At 55.5% G+C, this 21,498-nt stretch overlaps 7 protein-coding genes across 7 annotated transcripts; 4 read left to right on the top strand and 3 right to left on the bottom strand.

Moving 5' to 3' along the window:
- Positions 1–552: 552 nt before the first annotated feature.
- Positions 553–3,637, top strand: GCG54_00005625 (Endoplasmic reticulum mannosyl-oligosaccharide 1 2-alpha-mannosidase; the record flags this gene model as incomplete). The annotated part of the gene is made up of 3 exons (XM_045405643.1): positions 553–2,262; positions 2,314–3,281; positions 3,343–3,637. The coding sequence occupies 3 exons, from the start codon at positions 553–555 to the stop codon at positions 3,635–3,637; spliced, it is 2,973 nt and encodes a 990-aa protein (XP_045264745.1).
- Positions 3,638–4,866: 1,229 nt separating this feature from the next.
- Positions 4,867–5,824, bottom strand: GCG54_00005624 (uncharacterized protein; the record flags this gene model as incomplete). The annotated part of the gene is made up of 4 exons (XM_045405642.1): positions 4,867–5,239; positions 5,291–5,618; positions 5,671–5,739; positions 5,797–5,824. The coding sequence occupies 4 exons, from the start codon at positions 5,822–5,824 to the stop codon at positions 4,867–4,869; spliced, it is 798 nt and encodes a 265-aa protein (XP_045264744.1).
- Positions 5,825–9,430: 3,606 nt separating this feature from the next.
- GCG54_00005623 (uncharacterized protein) lies at positions 9,431–11,854 on the top strand (the record flags this gene model as incomplete). The annotated part of the gene is made up of 2 exons (XM_045405641.1): positions 9,431–11,333; positions 11,385–11,854. 2 exons carry the CDS (start codon positions 9,431–9,433, stop codon positions 11,852–11,854), a joined length of 2,373 nt encoding a protein of 790 aa, XP_045264743.1.
- Positions 11,855–12,709: 855 nt separating this feature from the next.
- Positions 12,710–13,665, top strand: GCG54_00005622 (putative prefoldin subunit 3; the record flags this gene model as incomplete). Its single annotated transcript, XM_045405640.1, has 6 exons — positions 12,710–12,744; positions 12,808–12,933; positions 13,050–13,161; positions 13,215–13,313; positions 13,364–13,489; positions 13,549–13,665. The coding sequence occupies 6 exons, from the start codon at positions 12,710–12,712 to the stop codon at positions 13,663–13,665; spliced, it is 615 nt and encodes a 204-aa protein (XP_045264742.1).
- Positions 13,666–14,734: 1,069 nt separating this feature from the next.
- On the top strand, positions 14,735–15,950 carry GCG54_00005621 (Sec14 cytosolic factor; the record flags this gene model as incomplete). Its single annotated transcript, XM_045405639.1, has 4 exons — positions 14,735–14,911; positions 14,984–15,033; positions 15,095–15,218; positions 15,276–15,950. 4 exons carry the CDS (start codon positions 14,735–14,737, stop codon positions 15,948–15,950), a joined length of 1,026 nt encoding a protein of 341 aa, XP_045264741.1.
- Positions 15,951–16,351: 401 nt separating this feature from the next.
- GCG54_00005620 (uncharacterized protein) lies at positions 16,352–17,109 on the bottom strand (the record flags this gene model as incomplete). The annotated part of the gene is made up of 2 exons (XM_045405638.1): positions 16,352–16,846; positions 16,936–17,109. 2 exons carry the CDS (start codon positions 17,107–17,109, stop codon positions 16,352–16,354), a joined length of 669 nt encoding a protein of 222 aa, XP_045264740.1.
- Positions 17,110–18,090: 981 nt separating this feature from the next.
- On the bottom strand, positions 18,091–19,890 carry GCG54_00005619 (uncharacterized protein; the record flags this gene model as incomplete). Its single annotated transcript, XM_045405637.1, has 2 exons — positions 18,091–18,689; positions 19,299–19,890. 2 exons carry the CDS (start codon positions 19,888–19,890, stop codon positions 18,091–18,093), a joined length of 1,191 nt encoding a protein of 396 aa, XP_045264739.1.
- Positions 19,891–21,498: the final 1,608 nt, after the last annotated feature.

The following is a 21,498-nucleotide window of genomic DNA, read 5'->3' as shown; positions in this document are numbered from 1 at the left end:
CCACATCCCACCTCCATATTACCTAAAGGCTTAGGTTGCCTTGCTCTGTATCCGTAGCGCGTTCCCCTCAGAGGCGCTGCACTAGAACACTTAAGTTCATCTTGGCCATCCTGGCAGCTCCGTGTACCCCCCTAAATGGAGCCGAAAGCCAATCTGTACATGCCACCTACCTGCTTGCTGACCTTCCTAGGCACCTTACCTCAACTGTCGTGCATCCCATCCAATTCTCTACGTATCTTTTCTTCCTGCTCCTCGTCTTGCCTTGCCTCAATCACACTCCAATTACTCTCCTTTCTTCCCTTCTTCCATTCCTTACACTGAACCACTCTTCCCGCCTGCTCAAGGACCCTTTCGAATCCGACCATCACCCAAATACCGAGAAATGACACTGCGTTAACTCACTGTCATCCTTGCCGCTCTTCTTTTCCCTGGACCCCTGGGTCCTCGATCGACGGTCGAACCGCTACCTGCAGTGTAGCACGCGACCGATCTTACACCCAATTCCCCAAGTTTGCGCCCCAGAGACTCGCCTCGGCGAGCAAGCAAGCAATCATGATGCCCCGCAGGAGGAGCCGTTATGTCCTTCTGGTGGCCTTTGTCATGGCCTTCATGCTGTACCAGGTCTTTAAGAACCCTGAATGGGATGCGACAAGCTACACCGGCAGCATCAAGCCCAACGAACCTGCCAAGGGCAAGACCGAGCCCGCGAAACAGCCTCCCGTCAACGAGCCACCCGCCAACAAGCCTCTGAACAACAACCCGCCCCCGGACAGCGAACATCCTCACGATCAGGAGGAGGATGAGCCCGAGCAGAACCCCATGCGGCAGACGGCCAAGCAGACCGTCGTCAAGATCCCCCAGCTCAAGACCGAGACCCCCAAGAAGGGCATTCCCACAAAGTCCGCAAACACGCCTACGATGCCCGTCTACAACCCCGACAACGAGCCTGAGGTCACGAAAACCGCCAAGATCCCGGCCGAGGACGAGTTCCACGCCAAGAAGCCTCCTGGCCGACCGAACGCCGACAACGCCGAGTCCAGCGCCTCCACGACGACCTCCCAGATCCATTGGCACAAGGTCAAGGAGCACTTTCCCGTTCCCACCGACAAGATCATTCCCCTTCCGACCGGAAAGCCCAAGGACATCCCCAGGATCCAGTACAAGTTCGAGCCCGAGACGACCGCCGTCAAGGAGAAGCGCGAGAGACGCCTGGCGCAGATCAAGGCTGAGATGGTTCGTTCTTGGGGAGGGTACCGCAAGTACGCCTGGATGCACGACGAGCTCTCCCCCGTCAGCGCTCGCTATCGTGACCCCTTCTGTGGCTGGGCTGCTACGCTTGTGGATGGTCTCGACACTCTCTGGATCATGGGCATGAAGGAGGAGTTCGACGAGGCTGCCAAGGCCGTCAAGGACATCGACTTCACCTTCAGCCCCACGCGCCGCGACATTCCCGTTTTCGAAACCATTATAAGATACCTGGGCGGGTTGCTTGCGGCGTACGACGTGAGCGGAGGAAAGAAGGGTGGTTACGACGTTTTGCTGGACAAGGCCGTTGAGCTGGCCGAGATCCTGATGGGCGTCTTCGATACCCCCAACCGCATGCCCATTCTGTACTACAACTGGCAGCCCCAGTACGCCTCCCAGCCGCACCGCGCTGGCAACGTCGGCGTCGCTGAGCTGGGTTCCATGACTATGGAGTTCACCCGCCTCGCTCAGTTGACCGGAGAAAACAAGTACTACGATGCGATTGCGCGCATCACCGACGCTTTGGAGGATCTCCAGAAACGTGGCACCACCTTGAACGGCATCTTCCCCGAGCAACTCGACGCTTCAGGCTGCAACAGGACCGCGGAGGCCATTCGCTACCAGGAGGAGCAGGCTGCGGCTGCAGCTGCCAGCGCCGCGGCCGTCGCCTCGCACAAGAAAGAGCCCGAAGGCCACAAGCCTGCCGTGGACGAGAAGCGCGACGAGCCCGTGGCACCCCGTGAGACAGGCCTCTCGAAGCGTGCTGTTGGTGTCACTGAGGATGGTGAGTCTGTGGTGAAGAACGCCAATGTCGACAAGGAAGAGGCTTTCCCGAAGCCGATTGTGAATGAGCAGCCTTTGTATCCCGGAAACAGCGGTCGTAGACCTTCTCCCACATCTCCCGAGGAGAAATCCGAATGGGAGTGCATTCCCCAGGGACTCGCCCCTGGCGGTTGGGGATACGAGCAGTACAGCATGGGTGGAAGCCAGGACTCGACCTATGAATACTTCCCCAAGGTGAGTTTTTTTTCATCTGGCGCTTTCCCAGAGTTTGAGCTAACTTTGTAGGAATATCTAATGCTTGGCGGCCTTGAGCCCAAGTACAAGACTATGCACGAGAAGACAGTTGCAGCCGTCAAGAAGTGGCTTCTCTACAGGCCAATGGTCCCCAAGGAGAGAGACATTCTCTTCTCCGCGAAGGTCTCCACGGCTGGTGATCCCGAGTACGATGCCCGAGTCGAGTATGAGGTCACTCACCTTACCTGCTTCATTGGTGGCATGTTCGGCTTGGGAAGCAAGATCTTTGACAGACCCGAGGACCTGGAAATTGCCAAGAAGCTGACTGATGGCTGCGTCTGGGCGTACGAATCCATGCCTTCCGGTATCATGCCCGAGGGCGCCTCCGTCGTCCCTTGCGCGTCTCTCGAGAGCTGCCCCTGGAACGAGACTCTCTGGTGGGAGCACCTTGACCCCTCCGCCGCCTGGCGCGACGCGCAGGTGAAGGAATGGGAGGAGCGACAGAAGGAGAAGAAGAACGAGGAGCTTAGGAGAGCTGCCGCGGTCGAGAGACTCTCTGTCGACAAGGCCATGCCCCCGCCTGCGGAGGAGAAGAAGGTCGACCCCCTCGCTGATGTCAAGGTCCCCAAGGACCAGCCGAAGAAGGTCAACGATGTCAAGAAGACCGAGTGGCCCGCTCCCGAGCCCGGTCTCAACAAGTCCCCGTCCAACGTGGACGAACACCTCTTGAAGAAGAGAGCTCCCCCCGCCTCAGAGGATCCCCGCAAGGGCACGACCGAAGAGAAGGCCAGCAACTCGCTCAAGGACAAGCTCAACATCAACAGCGACGCGTCGGATTCGGGCACCGTCTCGAACGACGCTCCCGTCAGCGGAGGCATCGTCGGCACGATTCCCGTGTACGAGGAGGAAATCCCCGACCCCAAGCCCAAGTCTCACAAGGAATACGTCAAGATCATGCTCGACGAGGAGAAGATCCCGCCTGGCTTCGTCAACATCAACTCTAGACGCTACATCCTCCGGTAAGTCCCCCCTAAACCGCGTTCACTCTGTCATTGCTCTGTTTACTCACGCTTCACCCAGACCCGAAGCCATCGAATCGGTGTGGTACATGTACCGCATCACTGGCGACCCGATCTGGCAGGAGAAGGGCTGGAACATGTGGCAGGCCATCATCAAGGCGACGCGCACCGAGCACGGCGCCAGCGCGGTCGACAACATCCTCTCCAGCTCCCCGGAGCCCGTCGACGAAATGGAGAGCTTCTGGGTCGCCGAGACGCTAAAGTACTTTTACCTGCTGTACTCAGAGCCCGACCTCATCAGCCTAGACGACTACGTCCTCAACACGGAGGCGCATCCGTTCAAGAGGCCCGTGTAGATGTCATGTTGCGTGTGGGTTGGTTGGTTGGTGCATTAGCAAGCGTTGCTGCGTTGCGTGCATGGCGGGACGAGAAGGAGACGATGACGTTAAAAAACAGAGAGAGAGAGAGAGAGAGAGATGGTAGAGAGAGAGAGAGATGGTAGAGAGAGAGAGAGATGGTAGAGAGAAGAGAGAAGAGTGAAGAAAGAGGGGGGAGGGGAACAGTCAAGCATGAGATATCACGGTGGGACAAGGCAATTGGGTAAACATGGCGTTTTGGGCGTGTTGAATTGCGGGTTTTCTTGTTGTATTGGTCGATTGACTCTTTTCCTGTATAAAGTGCAAAAACAAAAGCTACTTAATTGGCTTCATAGTGACTTTCCAAGTGATGTTTCCCTGTCCACTTTCCACATAGTCAAAAAGTCGATCAGAATTCAAGGGATAGGTTATCGTAGAGTCACTAGAAGCAGAATGAGACGAGGTGTGTTTTGGCATGTTCAATTTCATTTCCTCTCATCTCATCTTCATCTTTGGTTCGAGGCCATGACACTCTTATCCCGTAATCATGGTCGACATACTCCTACACACATTTCCCATCCCGTTGATCCGTCCAAGTAAAAAAAGTTTGTTTCCCTTCATTTCCCTCATGCCGTTCTCTTTTCGGTCTTCTCTTTTTCTCGTGCTGCACAAACCACAATACTCCATCGTCGACTCTTTCCGTTCATGACCCTTGGATGCTAATCCAAAGAGTTCAAGTGACCGTGTGCCACGGCCTCGGTGTCGTCGTCGTCGTAAGAGTTGAGGGTCATGAGCGAGAAGTGGCTAAAAAGACCCGCGCGGCGTTGCTGGTATCGTCTATGCATTTCATGCTCTCTCTTCTCTTTCTTTGCTCATCCGCCGCTTGCGAGGAAGCGTTCAACATTAAAAACATGGGGGGTCCCATGGAAATTTCGACATGTTTCCTGGTGTCGTGGGCCCCCTGCCGGCCCAAAAAATTGAAATGCCAAAACAGCAAATAGAGTATAAAAACAAAAACACAATTCGAAACGAAAACGCCAATGTCCCTGATGCTTGGTGTGGTTTTTTGTGCTGGACGATGATGAATGTGCTGATGGGTCTCGGTGAGGCGTAAAATCGCGCTCTCCCCATGTACAAAGTGTTCCTTTCGGGCTTCGGGCCCCATCTTTTACACATCTTATCGTCGTCGTCGTCAAATCTGCTTCATCTCTTCAACCCGGTTGGCGCGACTAGCCGACCATTTGGCTCAGGACGCGGATACTCAGGATCATGACTAGCAGACCGATGGTGACGATGATGAGTAGTGTGAAGCTGAACCAACCGAGAACCATGGCGGACGATCCGACACCGGATTTGACGGCGCCGTTGCCAAAGTCTTGAGCGATGATGGAAGCTGCTACGGAGGCGGTGTGCTGCCATAATACCGACACCAGCACGAAGATGGAGGCGATGAAGATGATGGCGAGGGAGATCTGGGAGACGGGTCGCGAGGGGAAGGGCTTCACTTCGCGGTCGGAGCCCTCAGAGTCCTCCTCCTCGTGCCATCCGGGGAAGGTAGCCAGAAGCAGGAAGCAGACGAAGGCAAAGATAATGGCGATGATGCTGGTGGTTGTCAGTAGGCGGTTTTAGAGGTGGTTGGTAGAGGAGACCCACATGAGGTAGGGGAAAACAATCATATCCTTGAACTGGGCGGCGAGCCAGATCAGGTTGAGAGGATCCTGGTCGACGGAGACTTCATTGGCCAGAGCAGTGGCATTGTTGCTGCAAAGCCAACTGCCACCGTCGGGGCTGATGCAGATACCAAAGTAGCCGACACGAGCGGCGAGACGGGCGTCGCCAGCGATGTTCTCGATGGCGGTGTGAACATTGTAGTCTACTTGCGCCGTGTCGGGGACGGCAGTGTAACTGTCATAGTACAGGGACAGGAGGAAGATATCGGGGATCAAAGGTGATGACGATGAGCAGCCTGCCAGTAATAGAGCTGCCGGGTGCGTTAGTGATGGTTCTTGCAGATGGGGAACGATGGAGCTTACAAAGAAGGATGATGGCAATTGCGATCAAGATCATCAAGACATGGTGGTATCCTAGGAACGGCACAAACCCTGTGGAAGTGTTAGCTCAAGCTGTCGCTTTTCCAGAACGGAGAGGGGTCGACTCACGATACCAGCCAACCTGGAATTTCGCCATGTTGACTATGTGTTCCTACTCCTCCACTCTAACGAGAGGTCTCAAGCAACCCTCGCCCGTCCTCCGTGATAGCGGAGCGACGGTCGGGTTCTGGTCCAGGCACCTTCAGCGTTGGCACGCTGCTTGTCTTTCCTTGTCGTCTGGGGACGGACTAATCGCGCGGGGAGTAACTCGTGATGCGAGGAATGCGAGGTCTCGGGAATGAATGGCGTTGATGCCTCGCGAAGAGTGAGGAATGTAGAGCTGGGTTGAAGAAGAACCGAACTGCTGGAGAACACCGCGAGGAATGCGGGACGGTGTTGGACCTGCGAGGTAGGCGATGGAGACTCTTTCCTGTATGTCAGACACTAAACAAACTACCACTTTTTGGATGCTGTCTCTTTTGGAATTGACGGTGAATGAAGGACGCAAAGTGTTTGAGTGAGTGTAGTGTAGAGTGGATGTGACGGGTAAGGTCTTCAAAGGTGGGCGCGGGAAGAGGTAGGTAGGTAGATCTTCTCGTGGATATTGGGATGGCTGGGGAGCTCAAGGGGAGGGAAGGGTGGACTTAGTTTTGTCTCTGGATCAGGTTCCCGCACAAAAAAAGGTGTGTCCAGCGTTTGAAGGCGGGATGTGCCCGCAGATTCGGGATGGACGGGAGGTTTGTACGTAGAGGCGGTTGCAGAGGTGAATATTCAGATGGCTGGGTGATGGGCAAGAGAGAAAAAGGGTGATGGATGGATCTTGATGGATGGGAAAAAGGCTCCAGGATGAGGTGCAATTGGTCCTGCCATCCCACTTAGGACCCAAACGCAGCCAAGATGGACAGGAAGTGCGGTTGTTGCAAGGCGTTACGTAGCTACGCCAACCTCCTCTATTTACTCGTGGCGCAAGGAGCGCGTTGTCCGGGCGATTCGCAGCGTTGCAGCGGTTCCTGGGCAGCCCCACTTTGACGCTGTTCTGGCTCCCAGGTTCGTCCGGGGGTGGCCTTCCAGGCGCTAGGTACGTACCTTCCCCTAGCTGCTGTGGCTGCTGCGTTGCCCGACTTGGAAGGCGGGGGCCCACTTTGGCCTGTCGCCAACTGCAAAAAAAGCCCGGTGGCTGGGTGACGTCTTTCCCTTCTTCCAGGGGTCCCCCCCATCCCGCGCCAGGTGTGCCCATCGTGTCCAGGCGCTCACCCCCCGTCAAATCTAAGTCTGCATCTTAGCGCACCTGTTGTTCCTGGCATCGAATTCTAGCCCAAGCTGTTTTCGGGCGCAATTCAGCTCCTCTTCTCTCCTCTCTTGCACTCAGCTCCTCTTCAACGACGCGGGAAACGACACCACCACGGGATTGTGGCCGCCAACCGCCTCGCATCGTGCAGCTTTCCCTGTTTGTCCGTCGCTTGCTTCAGCCTGCCGCTCACCTAACCCAATCCAAGCATGCACACGACTCGACGCGGGAACAAGGCCTCGGGGGTTCCTGCATTTGAAGATGACACCCGGAGCATGGGTCCAGCTGTTGCCTTGCTTTTCTCCCTCTTCGACTCGCTGTCGTCGATTCTTGGTGATGCGTTGTTTCCGGCATCCCAAGCCCGTCCGTCTTTGCCCACCCCTTGTTGGCACGGCGACTGCATCTGAATCTCGGATCCCATAACCCAACATGACGGGCCAAGCATCCTCTCGTGGGACCTTACAGACTCGGCGCACCCTGCCACAGATACGGTCAGCTACTTTATCTTCTACAGCCTGCCACTTCTGGACGATATACGCAGTCGACTTGCTCCCCTGCTGGGCGGATCCCTCTCGCAGGAACCCCAGACGGCTCCGTGCTTTTTTTCCCATCGTCGAGACCCATCGGTTTCCTATCAACTCCACCACACAAGTCGGACAGCCGTTGCCCAACACACCGCTTGCGTCTCTGATGGCGGTCAACAATCTCCATTCTCACGCATCGTTCGAAGATGCGCGTTGACAAAAATATCTTCCCATCGACATCTGTCACTTCAGCTGACTGCTGTCTCTCGATCCCGCATGGACGGATGTTGGTGGGCGCTAACGCTGTCTTGCCTCCACTGGCTTCAAATGCCCGGCTTGCCGGCACCCGATTTGTGTAGATCTCGGGAGTCCATGTGTTCGCCTTCTCCAGCCATCTCCCGTAGCATCACTATCTTTAGGCGTCCTTGACAGCATCCAAGGGCCGCCATCACCATCTGTTCGCACGGAACCAAGCCACAAGCCATTGACGCAATTTGCCTGCGTCTCTCAGCTTGCTTCACGGATACACAGACAGTACACTAGCCAGCTGTTCAGTCTGTTCTGGCCATCAGGAGCAACAACGATCTCATGATGACTCACTATCAGCCCGTAAGAACCCTCAGCCACATCTCTTCAAGCGCTACCAAGCCTCCTTGTGAGATTTTGTGACTGACTGTTGCTGGGCTGGACGGATGTTGGAGGTGCCGAACCGCTGCTTCTGTTGACAATAACATGTGGCTGCTAACTAACTTCGGTCTGTGCACTTTGTTGAGCTGTCTCTTGACCCAGTACCTATCGAAAGTCTGGCATCTGCTTCGGCTTCATTCAGCCGACAAGATTGCGGACATCGTCTTCGATGCGAAAGTGAAAGTTGGATCTTCAATGCAGACCATTCCCCCCAGCAGCTCCAATGTCGTCTTCACGATCCGCGGGTCGATCGCCAGCAGTCTCCGCAGTGGCCTCGGCCAGCCTTGTCCAACCCACTCTAATCAGAGGGTTATTTCCGTTCCAATGGCATACAGGAGCGAGAGTACACGATGAAATTTTCGTCGGTCGTCCGATATGGCCCTGGAACTCTGACGAAGAGAATGCAGGGCGCCGGTGACTTTTTGTCACTGTTGTCGTTATCGTCGTCGTCGTCGTCGTCGTCGTTATCGTCACTATCGTTCGTGATGTAAGTAGTTAAGTACGTAAGGAAATACAGCCCCTCAGACGCAGGAAAATTAGACCGTCTCGAGCATAGCTTCCTGGAAAATAAGGTCATCGAGGTCTATGCCAGCTGCCTTAGCTCGGTCGGTCCCGGTGTCTCACGTCCTCCACACATCCGGTCCGAAGTGTGGGTCTACCGGTCCCGGCCTGCTTCAATATGCCGCAGTCTCCGTCCCGCGTCAATTGTGGGGCAGTCTTTGCGCTTGAGGTCAGCGCAGCGCAGCAGTCCTCATCTACCAAGGATCTACGTCCAGCTCTCATTTTTCAGTCGGATCCAGTGGTGAAAAGGTTTACTGTTAGTCTTCCTTCTGGGGCTATCTGTCCTTCCTGGTGACATGATATTAGACACACAAGTGTCGAATGCAAACCATGAGGTCTAATCGGCTTGAGTCTTGTCAAGCTTTTGTCCTCTTAATTTCTTCAAGCCTTCAAATAGTATTTCCAAAGGTTCCTTCCCTTGGTATTGATCCCAAAGTGAAGAGTTCATCCCATCACTATTCAACAAGGTATTTGAGAAAAGTATCGGCTAACTACATAAATAGCGTACATAAGCACACAGCTCGACAAATGCATATAACCCCACTACAGCGGAGCTCAAGCTCCACGTCATTGTTCAGACCATACGTTGCGATCTCAATATCCAGACTCGCCCTGTCGCAACACCACGCCGGACCAGCCCGCTATGGCAACTATACCCGATGCGCGCGCCCAGACGGGCGGCGCCTTAGACATTCGAGTCGAAGATTTCCTCGACGACAAGCTTCAATCCACCACCGACCTTGAGAACCTCGACTCCCTGATCGCCAATGTTGAGGTCCAGCGCAGCCAGCTCCAGTCCCAGCTCGACAACGCCGTCAAACAGCTCGACGAAGCCCGCCGCACCGCTGGAGACCGCCAATCCTCGCTCGCTCAGCGTATACAAGACTTCCAGGAGCTGCAGCACAGCATCGACGTCCGTGTCAAGATCGCCGCAGCGTCTGATGCGCCGAACCAGGCCATTGCCAGGCTGCAAAGGCCTATGAAGAAGCTGCAGACGATTGAGTTGGCGCAGAAATACCTGGTACTCCTGCAAGATGTGGACAGGCTGAGGGCTGAAGCCCGGTCGCATCTCCCCGAAAGCCCCAAGGCCGCGCTGGAGCCGTACTCGAAGCTGAAGCAGCTGTCTAGGCGGTTGGAGGAGCTATCCGGGCCGGCGGACGACGCGGCTGTGCACCTCGTCAACCATGTGCGTAACGTCGCTGATAAGTTGTGGGACGAGATGAAGAAGATTATGTCTGGCGAGCTAGAGGCTATACTGAGCAAGAGGTCGTGGCCCTTGGTTGATCCGACATCTGAGATGGACGAGGAATGGCTGGCATGCTTCGAGAAGCTGATCGACTTGCAAATTCCCGAGGTCACACTGAACAAGTCGATTGTCAGCCTTCTTCCGTTTGACGTCATGAGCAAGATCTTCGTATCAGAGTTCCGCTTCCACTTCATGAGCGACAAACCAACAAGCAAACCTGACGCGATAGGGACACACTGCTTCCCTTGGTTCCTGGCGACCATTGAGAAGTGGGAGGACTTCTTCAGGGACAATCTCGGCTTCACTCTGGCTGCCAAACTCCGCGAAACACCTGCTGGAAATAGTTTGGTGTACGTCGACCCAGTTTGCGCCTTCATCACGAGCATGCTCCCTGTCATGAGGGAAAAGGTCAAGGCCGCGACCGCAGATGCTGCTAATAACCCGACATTCCTGAGCAGTCTCATGGGCCAGCTTATGACTTTTGATGAGAATATCCGCTCTAAGTTCAACTACGACGGCGGAAACGCGGAACAAGGCTGGCCTGGTCTTGCGTCCGAGGTTCTGGAGGAGTGGTTCGAGCCCTGGTTCCGGGCCGAGAAGGCATTCGCCATGGAACGCTTCCAGGCCATCATGGCAACACCAGACGCGCGCAACATCGATTACGACTACACTGGCACCGGAAAGACGAAGCCTACCTTTGGTGCTGTGCGGGTTACTGACCTGCTGAGATCGATCACGACCCAGTACGAGAGAGTCCGGACGTTCAAGCACAAGATCCGCTTCTTGATCGGCATCCAGCTCGACATCCTCGACGAGTTTCACGATCGCCTGCGCGGTTCTCTCGAGGCCTACCAAGCGCTCACATCAACCGTTGGGAGAACATTGCACGGCGTTACGAAAGAACAGCTTGCAGCTCTCGAAGGCACGGGCGCTCTCGAATCACTATGCAAGGTCTACGGGAGTGCCGATCACGTCGTCAACACCCTCAAAGACTGGAGCAACGAGGAGTTCTTCGTCACGCTGTGGGACCAGCTCCAATCGCGCGCGACCAAGGATGGCGAGCCTTCCAGGATGTCTGGCGAGATGAGCTACGAAGAGGTCAAGGATCGCACGTCCACGGCCGTTGGGTCTGATACGGATGATGGCATCCTGTTTGACGAGACGATTGCGGCGTATAGTCTGCGCCGTAAGACGGCGCAGGACTTCTTGGTCAACGCGCTTGCCGACTCCCATTACAAGGCCTTCAGAGCCTATGCGACGAGAACGCAGTGGACGACCATTAGCGATAGTGGTGCAGAGGGTAAGTGGACCTGTGATACCGATATCGAAGCATTGACTAACGTCACCGCAGTCGACCCGTCTCAGCTAGCCGTCACCCCTGAGCTGGACGAGCCGCTGAGGATCCTGAAGCGCAACCTCGACTTCCTCGTCAAGGCACTCAGCACCGCTGCCTTCCGCCGCACATGGCGCTCCACCCTCGACAAACTGCAGGATCTGCTATGGGGCGAGGTTCTTATGAGGGCTAGCTTCACGGCGTTCGGTGCAGCGCAGTTTACCCGCGACGTGAACGCCATCTTTTCCCTCGTTGAGAGGTACATCCCCAATGGCGTCGCGTCGATGACTAGTCTGGTCGATGCACTGAAACTGCTCAACTTGCCGACCGAACCTGTAGAGGGAGGGCTGTCGCTCAAGGAGGCGAGCGATCGGGTGTTCACTGACAACACGGAGGCGAAGAAGACGTTGGAGGAGCTGGATATCGACACACTTACCCCCGCGAACGCGAGACACATTCTGCAGCGCAGGGTTGAGAATAAGGAATAGAAGCGGGCATTAGACTTTTATGACGGCGGCATGAAAGGCTTTGTAGAATATCATGATGATGAAAGATGCTGGAACCAATGAACACTTCAAGCTGTCTCTATCCACTCCTGGCCCTAACCGCGGGATGGTGCAGGCTTTGCGGCCCCGCTCCACTACACACAAGGTTCCGAGACGGCGCAGGTTTTCAACAGTCGAATCCGATATGGTGTAGTGGCCAACATGATGCCCTCTCATCTTCGATGCGAGGTTAGGCATAGCCCCGAGTTCGATTCTCGGTTTCGGAACATGATCATTTCTTTTGCCTTTATTTACCATTTTTTGCTTCGAATGCGCTTATGAGTTCCTTTTAGGCGGTATGGAGAGATGGCTTCCAGCGCTGTAAATGGGTTAATGCCAGAAGCGCCCACTGAATTAGTGAGTCGATGCAAGTCGAAACAATGATGCGTGTGTAGTTGACGACAAAGACGGCAGTGGGTGGATGATTTGAAGTCAGAGGTCACTATAATTACGATGGTGACAAATCAGCTGAAGAAACTAACGCGCACTTGCAAGAAACATGAAACCACTATTCCCATTGACGAACAGGATAATCAACTACAAGTATTTGAGGCGACCATTTGCATCTCGGTGTCTCGGTGTGGCATCTGTGTAAGGTAGCTAGCTACCCCACCATCCGCCCGTGCCAAGTCAAGTTGGGTAGCAGGGAAGGTACCCCTCACCTCGGTGAACAGGCCACCGTAAATCGGGTGAGTAGCGGACCGTCACTGCAGCTCCCCTCCACACCGTTGGCGAAAAATCGCAAGCTCCTTCCGACCAATAGATGATGCGCTGAAGCACCATCTCTTTATTTCTACAATGTCGGCAGAGGGAAAGAAGCCGGAGACGGCCAGGTAACTGCCTCCAGTTTATGTTCAGTCATTTCGACGAAGCTGACCGAATTTCTCTGTACGCAGCAAGGATGCTACGCCTAGCAACCCTCGAGGAATCCCCAAGGCGCCGTTCGTCGACAAGGTCGAGGACTACGTCACGACCCGCGAAGATGTCGAGCCCACTCTGCGCAACTTCCAGGAGATGATTTCGTGAGTCGCCCAGCAATGGACGAGCGCCCGCCCGCAATTCGAATCGGAACGGACACCGAAATGACGAAAGAGGGGCACACGACAGGACAATTTGGTAACACTTGGTGTGCGCGCAGGAAATACCAGTTCATGGAGCTGAACCTTCAGAAGCGCGTGGCTGGATTGAAGGACAAGATTCCCGACATCCAGAAGACGCTTGACTCCGTGCAGTTCTTGAAGCTCAGACAGGTTGGAGTCACCAATTGTGGCGCAATAAGATAGGGGGTATTGACGCTGCGCAGGATGAGGACGAACCGATTGAGACGACTTTCGAGCTGAACGACACTCTATACTCCAAGGCGAAGATCCCGCCGACGAACGAGGTCTACATCTGGCTGGGAGTACGTTTTCTCTGGACAGAAGGCGTAATGATGATGCTGATTGAAGTCAGGCCAACGTGATGCTGTCGTACCCCATCGACGAGGCCGAGACGCTGCTGCAATCCAAGCTGTCGACTGCGAAACTGAGTCTATCAAACTGCGAGGAGGACTTGGACTTCCTGAGAGAGCAGATTACGGTACGTCCACGACCCCGACCCATGAGCTGCTCAGAGCACCACCCATTGACAGAGAGCAGACGATGGAAGTTGCCATCGCGAGAGTCTACAACTGGGAGGTTGTTCAGAAGCGCAAAGACAAGGAAGACGGAAAGGGCGCCGAAAAGGACGAGGACAAGACCAAGGCCGGTGGCTAGTCGGAGAGTTGATACCAATTAAAAGATTTCATGATTTTTTTCAGCAATTCCAGGAGGCCTCGTGTGCAGATTCTCCAACCCCTAAAAGATTCGTCATGATGCGGCCCCGGAGATTGAGAGCCTCAAACGAGTCCCAGGGTTAAATGACGGGCAATCGGCCTAATGAGCGTGGCTTAGCCATCAAATACATAGTCCGGATTGTGAAAGACCCCGGCTGCCGATGGTGTCTTGAGCCTAACAGAACTGTTCCGTGCAACACCACGGACGGAATCGTCCCAGCGCAGCGAACCGCCCACCAGCAGACATGTGTCACGTCCCAACAGCGACCTCGTTGAGAACCATCCGATGTCTCATAGGGCCGGAATTAAGCCAGTCAGCCACATTTTTCCGTGCCACTGCCAACACTACCACTCGAGTTGCTCGACTCATGTCGCCCAGCGAATCAGTGCTGGAACACTGCATGCTACCACGCTGGCTGGCCAGGTTCTAGGTTAACTGGCAGGGCTGGGTGCCGTTCGCCGAGATGCACTAATCTACCAATCTACAGCGCCTCTGGCCGCGCGTGGTCGGCGGTTTAGTGGGTTACGTAAGTGTCGTGGCGGGCGATGCTCATGGAGCTGATGGGAAAGAGCATACGTACTTCGTATCTATTAGATGCGGGTGCGCAAGTGCGGTGTAGGCTGGCTAGTACCATTTTGAGGGGCAACCAGGGGCAACAGCGTGCGGGACCGGTCGCTATGACGAATTTTGGCATACGGCCAGCGAAGTGCACTTTAATTCAACCTCTCAAGCCGCCCCTACACTTGTGCAGGAGATCTCTCTTCCTTCCCCACAGCCAGGCCAGCTCCAGTGTCTTTTCTCTCCTGAACACCTACGATCCCGGTCGCCCTCTCTGTGCTCTTCTTCCTTGGAACAACAACTGACTGACCGTCGTGTTGATTCAAAACCGCCGCCTCTCCCTCCTTCTTCCAACCCCGCCTTTTTGGGAAATTCCCTCTTCAACCACAACCACCTCCTCCCTCTACACCGTTCTTCTTCCTCGTGAAGAAGACCCTTAAACAGCCCCACCATGGCCCAAACCGAACTCGATCCCAAGTATGACCAGTTCGACTACCCAACTGTCGCCCCGACGGCCCAGCCCGGTCACCCTGGCCACCTCACCGAGGAGCAGAAGGCTCAGGTCGCCCAGCTGCGTCTGATGCTCGAGTCTGAGGGCTACTCTAAGCGTCTCGATACCCTGACTCTGGTACGACTTCCCGGAAGCTAGACCGCAAGATAAGGATTGCGTGTCCAGTCCCGGCTAACATGGCATACATAGCTGCGTTTCCTGCGCGCCCGCAAGTTCGATGTCAACCTCTCCAAGCAGATGTGAGCTTGCCCGCTGTGTTTTCACGATTTACAAGACCGCCGACTAATCTTCCGTTTCCAGGTTCGTCGAGTTCGAGACCTGGCGTAAAACGACCAACCTGGACGACACCATTGCCGGCTGGGACTACCCCGAGAAGGCCGACATCTTCAAGTACTACCCCCAGTACTACCACAAGACCGACAAGGTTCGAATTGAGAAACACCTTTGGTCTATAGGCAAGGCTCGCTAACAATCACAACAGGATGGCCGTCCTGTCTACATCGAGCACTACGGCGGCATCGACTTGACCGCCATGTACAAGATCACCACGGCCGAGCGCATGTTGACCAACCTTGCTGTCGAGTACGAGAAGTGCGCCGACCCCCGCTTCCCCGCCTGCTCCCGCAAGTACAACCACCTTGTCGAGACCTGCTGCACAATCATGGACATGAAGGGAGTCCCCATCACTCGCCTGCCCCAGGTCTACGACTATGTCAAGAAGGCCTCCGTCATCTCCCAGAACTACTACCCCGAGCGTCTCGGAAAGCTCTACATCATCAACGCCCCCTGGGGATTCTCCACCGCCTGGAGTGTTATCAAGGGCTGGCTCGACCCCGTCACCGTCTCCAAGATCAACATCCTCGGCGGTGGCTACCAGAAGGAGCTCCTCAACCAGATCCCGCCCGAGAACCTGCCCAAGTCTTTGGGTGGTAAGTGCGAGTGCCAGGGCGGCTGCGAGTGGAGCGACGCCGGCCCGTGGCAAGAGAAGGAGTTCACGAACGAGCCCTGGTGGGCCAAGCCCAAGGCTGCTGGCGACGTCATCGAGAACAAGGGCGGCGAGACCGTCACCGCCCCCGCTGGCGGCGCGGCCCCCGCTGGCACCGCCGTCACCACCGACGGTGCTGCCGACCCCGCCAAGGCCCCTGCTGCGGCATAAGCGTCTCCAGATAGATTGCCATGCTTGAGTCGAAGCTCGGGGAGATTGTTGTTTTGGGGGCCAGGCGCTATTGACACTGGACGACACCAGTCAAAGATGAGGCGTTGGCGAGGCTTGTTGCATGAGAGTTGATGAAATTGGAGCGGGCTTGGGGATGGTTAAAAATAAGAGCTTCTGTTGTAGAGTCGCTCATACACGCGTTGGCCTTGGCTGAAATGTTACCTTATCTACAATATACATACTATCGCTTTCACTTTAACTTCTCGTCATGAATTAGCATATTTCGTGACAACCAGATTCAACATGGATAGACGTGAGATTTTGACGATTAACGCGTAGAAACGCGTCGGCAGACTTCATGTGGTATAACCCAACGCCGAAAACTCCTGAACCCAATAGCCCTATGATCTTTCCGTGACGGTATACTCACCGGCGACCCTCGCCCTCTCCATCTTGGCCACGGTCGCAGGCATATCCTTCTTCAGCTTGCCCAACCTCTCCACCGCTCCCCCAAACGCCGCCTTCGTCTCGCCCTGCCTCTCCACCTCGTCCAGCGGCAGCACCTCCGCATCCCTCGCCTTTAGCTCATCCTCGCGCGCCTTCTTGGCTGCCTCGACCGCCGCCTCGTCTGCGGCGGTCGACGTCTTGAAGTCCTGTGTGATGGCGGCCGCGACGCCGCCGGGCACGCTCTTCTTCAGCGCGGCGATCTCATTGAGGAGCTCCTCCTCCTCGCGGGCGAGGTCTTCGACGCGCTGGCGCAGGCGCGCGTCCCAGGGCTCGTAGGCCTCTTCGGGCTCGTCGGGGTTGCGGTTGGGAGAGAGGAAGACGGCGGGGTCGGCGTCGAGGCCGTTTATGGAGAGGTTCGGGGCGGCGTAGGTGAATGTCTTGTTGATGTACTATTTTTTTTCGCGGGAAGTGTTAGCATTCTGGATTTGCTGTTTTTCTTTCTTGTATTTGGTGTAACGTTGGTGGAATTGGCCCTTACCTCGTTGACGAGACGCTCGATGGGCGCCCTCAGTTCGTCCTCCTGCGCGCTGCTCCCTTCGATCTGGGGGAATGCCTTGTCGAGCTGGTCCTGCGCGGCGCGGCGCACGTTGTCGAGCAGGTATGCGAGGTCCTCGTTGGACTGCAGCTCGATTTTGCGGTGCGCTTCCTCCATGGCCGCGGTAGCCCCCCCTTTTTGTTTTTCGCCCTTTACTGGAGGTTCAGAGGCGCGATGTGTTTTTTTTCCGCCGCCGGAGGAGAGTCGTCTGTCAGCGGCCGGAGGCGGGGGTCGTTGTGAGAGGTGACAGCCCGGTCGCGATGTTAATCTGACCGTACAATTTAGATCGGCACGCGTCTAGATCCGTCGGCCGACTTCTGGGAGCGCGCTTGTTGACGGCCCCTCCTTCCACAATATGTTATCGCGACCCGTTTGTCTTATCTTATCTCTCTATCGATAGGGACGGTGCTGTGCCACTGCCGCATGTGACCCCAAGCCACATCCACTGCAACGTCCCCCGAACAACTGCCGACGTAGCGGGGACTCGAGTTACAAACATGGGCCAAATGTGATGGCAGACGGTGCACTTCTTCCCCATCACCCATCTTTCCTTCCCTTTTGGCCCTGCCAAATCCCGTTTGTGAGGCGAGCGAGTTGGCAAGCAGGTCATTCCCAGTAATCGGGGCCGTCCCCGAATGCAAGGGCTTTGACCTCAGATATTCCGAGTTACCAAGCTGGGTCAACTGCTTGAACTCATTTAGTTCCTCAACCTGGACTTTGAGAAAGAGGCAAGTCTCATCTGCATGGGGGCAGGTACTCAGCAGAGGAGATTTTAGCCTGCTGAAGAAGTGTACTCGGAGCTGATCTCGGCCCCACACCGAGCCGGTGCGCCCCCATGGATGACATGGGAATGGAACCATCGCAATCCTCTTCGCAGCATCACGCCTACTACGATGGAGAAAGTAGAGGGTATCTGAACGCTGAGCCAAGTGGAAGGTATAAAGTCAGCAACGACCAGGGAGGCCTCGCGGTCTGCTCTATGACTAACATGTGAACCCGTCTGCTCTTCTCTTCTTCTGTCGTCCCCTCTACTGTCCTCTCTACTGTACGCAATACTGTTCCTATCAACTCCTCCCCAAGAACCAAGCTGATCCTAGTTTACTCCTCACGAGATACGCTCCGTTTCTTCCTCTTCGGGCTCAGCCACACGCCGTACATCAACTCCTCCATTTGCGGAATCTCATTATCCGTGTATTTAAGCTTCCTGTAGTATTCCGCAGTGGGAAGCTGAGACCCTTCGGGAACGATGTCGTCAGGCACGCCACGTCGAGCCCTATCGCGGAAGGCGACACGTGCCGCAATGATATGCTCGCGCTGATGCTGTTCTATGGCAGTGACGCGCAGCTTGCCTGCTCCAATGGGTCCAGACTTGAGAGCCTGTCGGAAGAGCTCCGGCGAAGTTGTAAACTCGTCTATCTTGAGGCCTAGAGCCTCAAGGAAGACTGAGCCCATACTGTCTGTCAGCTCAACACATCGGATACGATGTTGAAGGATGTAGCCGAACCCCTGCTTCAACAGGTGCAAGTTGCCAGCGTTCAGGGGAGTTGCCTGACGAGCGTTCTTGCGAATTCCCGCGCAGTTGGGGTTATCGCCGACCGATGGAAACTTGGAAGATTGGCCGCGACCTCGCTTTGGCGGTTCCATGGGCTCGCGTTTGGCCCACTTCCGGAGGTTATCCATGAACCTCGAGACGTATCCTGGGCGCTTGTATTCCTCGGCGTTTGTCGGCCGGGAAATTCCATTTGGAATGCCGAGCTTCAGCGTAGTGTCGGTGCAGCCCTCGGGAGCCCGCCCGTGTAAACAGTCAACCCGAGCGAGCAAATAGGGCATGACAAGGGGATCCACCTTGGGGTCGCAGAGTTTCCTCATCTCATTCACAATACCGACGGACTTCACATGACCCACTAGTTCTTCGGCCGAGATCCGTTCAAAGGGATCGCCCGTGACTAAGCTCTGCTCTGCCAAGTGAACCATTTCGGCCAGGTAGGGGGCGGCCGTTGCACCAGATCCTGATGGCTGCTCGACAGCGGCGAAGGAAGACGCCGGAGAGGCGCCAGGAGGGGCGACAGGAGAGGCGCCAGGAGGGGCGACAGGAGAGGCGCCAGGAGCGGCGACAGGAGAGGCGCCAGGAGCGGCGACAGGAGAGGCGCCAGGAGCGGCGAAGGAAGACGCCGGAGAGGCGACGGGAGCGGCGACGGCAGACGTTGGAGGGGCCGTGAAGGGAGCCGTGGGCTGAGGGGAAGCTGACCGCTCACGATCACGCGTACCACGGGATCGGCCACCTCCACCGCGTTTGTCGCGTCCACTGCCGGCTGCGCTCGGGCTGCCGCGACTTGTAGTCTTGCGAATCGGCGAGCGCTTGCGGTAAGACGCCGCCGAAGAAGGCCGGCTATGGGTAGTCATGGCAATGCGGACAGCTTTCAAGATGCTGTCTACGGCAATCTGTGTCGCCGTCACTGTGTCGGCCTTGTACACTGCAGCCACACTGCCTGAGGCCTCACTCAGCCACCACGACACCATCTTGGGCAGCTGGGGCTCTGATGCCCGGATGATCTCGTCCACTGCATTAGTCCAATGCCGGACGTCAACCTTGATTGCGTCCTCCTCGGTGCCGGGCAAGTGGCTAGCGTTGGCTTCGACGGCGGGAAATGACACGACGGTCTTGGGATCTACAAGTTGTTCGCTGTCTAACTTGTATTTGCTGCCTTTGATGCTTTCGATCAGGTTGATACCCTCTTTGATCAGCTCGTGTGGTTCTTCCCACTCGACTTCGCCTTCGAACGGCAGGTGGAAGTTGTCAAACTCCTCACTGATTTTCGAACAGCCGCCTTCACGATTTGTGTACTTGTAGTCTGGACGGCCAGGGTTGAGAGCCCCTGCAAACGCATCCTTCTCCATGGCGAGAGCTGGCGGATGACGGCAAGGAGAGAGCTGGCGGACGAAGGCGAAGAGAGAGCTGGTGGACGACGGCAAAGAGAGAGCTAGCGAACGATAGCGAGGAGAGAGCTTGCGGACGATGGTAAGAAGAGAGCTGGCGAACGAACGATGGGGAGGAGAAAGCAGGGGTGATGTCGTGAGAGTGGACGGTGTCGTGAGAATGAACAGTGTTGTCAGGCTGGCTAATGATGGTCAAAACTGATGCCACGAAAACTGCAAAAAGGTCTAGGAGAAGGGGAACGGCACCGTCCTGGACATGGTGAATGTTGGGTTATCATTCTCAGGGCTGGTGGCCGAAACCCCTGTTCGACCGTTTGCTGTGATGCTCCATCCAGTGGTGGAAAGACGTCGTAGCTTTGAGACTCGCATTTCCGTTGATGCGGGCCCTGAACCCAGCATGTTCTCTCCGCTGCGCCTGCAAGTCTTTGCCAACGCGCCACTCAGATGAAAATGCTGAAAGAATCATAAGCAGCTCTCCGCATACTTGCCGTTGCGAAGCCCTCCTGTCTCATTCTGGGGCCTGGTCAAGAGACCAGACGGATGTACACACACTGATTTACCGGCATCTTCCAGCCTATTTCCCAGAGCATAGCTCCTTCCGCTACGCTTCGCTGCGCGTCAGGGGCGGAGCGAGGGAGTTACGGGTGATTTTGCAAACGCTTGGAGAAATCAACATAAGGGATCTTTTTGCGGATTGCTCGACCCTTCAAAGCCCTTCGCAAATTTGTCGCCCGAGCAGCGCTGCTGTGAGGTTATTTCGAGAGGACAGGAGGGCGGGTCTGTGAGAGTAGGCGCGAGGGCAGACGCGAGGGTAGACGCGAGGGTCAGGTATGCAGGAGAAGTAGGTTCCGGAGTTTCGCTGGACGCTGATTTCAGAGTCCACAGTATCTGGTTGAGCATTCTTTCTCTCCTTCAGTACTATCTACACACCTACTGGAGGTCTCCACACATCTGTCTGCTTTCCTCGCACCTTGGACAAGATGATACAAGTAGAGATGCTTTTGAAGGTACGGACGATATCACAAGGGGCCAAATCAGCAGTTGCGAAAGTTACAAGAAGAATCCAACAGAAATGCAGTCGACATAGCACAGCAGGCACTCAATATTCCTCCCGTGCAAGTATGACATCTTGTTTGTGGGCTACTTTCATGGTGTTTAACGTAAGTCAACATAATTTTCTCCTTTTCACCGCCACCACAATGACAAACGGATATGTACAGCAAGTCACACGGCCAAGCCTGCTAGGATGGAGCCTTGATCCGTCGGCAACATCCGGAGAACCGTTTGTTCTTGCGACGGTGATAGCGCTAGCACAGCTCAATCAACCAACCTTCATCGTTTGCTATGTGCGATGGACAGAACCTGGGCAGAGGGAAAGACAGAGATTGGATGTGAACCCTAGCCCCCAGCTTTCATTTCTCTAAGATGCTTGGTTAGGATCTTCAATACTACACAGGATTTTCTGGATTTAGATTCACATCAAACAGCTGCACAAAGCAAGGCACAAAGCAAGGTACAAAACCCAATGCTTGAATATCTGCTAGATGTTCTGTCTTGATTCCATCATAC

The sequence above is a fragment of the Colletotrichum gloeosporioides genome (assembly GCF_011800055.1).
Source record: "Colletotrichum gloeosporioides strain Lc1 chromosome Unknown consensus_41, whole genome shotgun sequence".
Taxonomy (NCBI): Eukaryota; Fungi; Ascomycota; class Sordariomycetes; order Glomerellales; family Glomerellaceae; genus Colletotrichum; species Colletotrichum gloeosporioides.
This window is presented reverse-complemented; position numbering and strand designations above follow the sequence as displayed.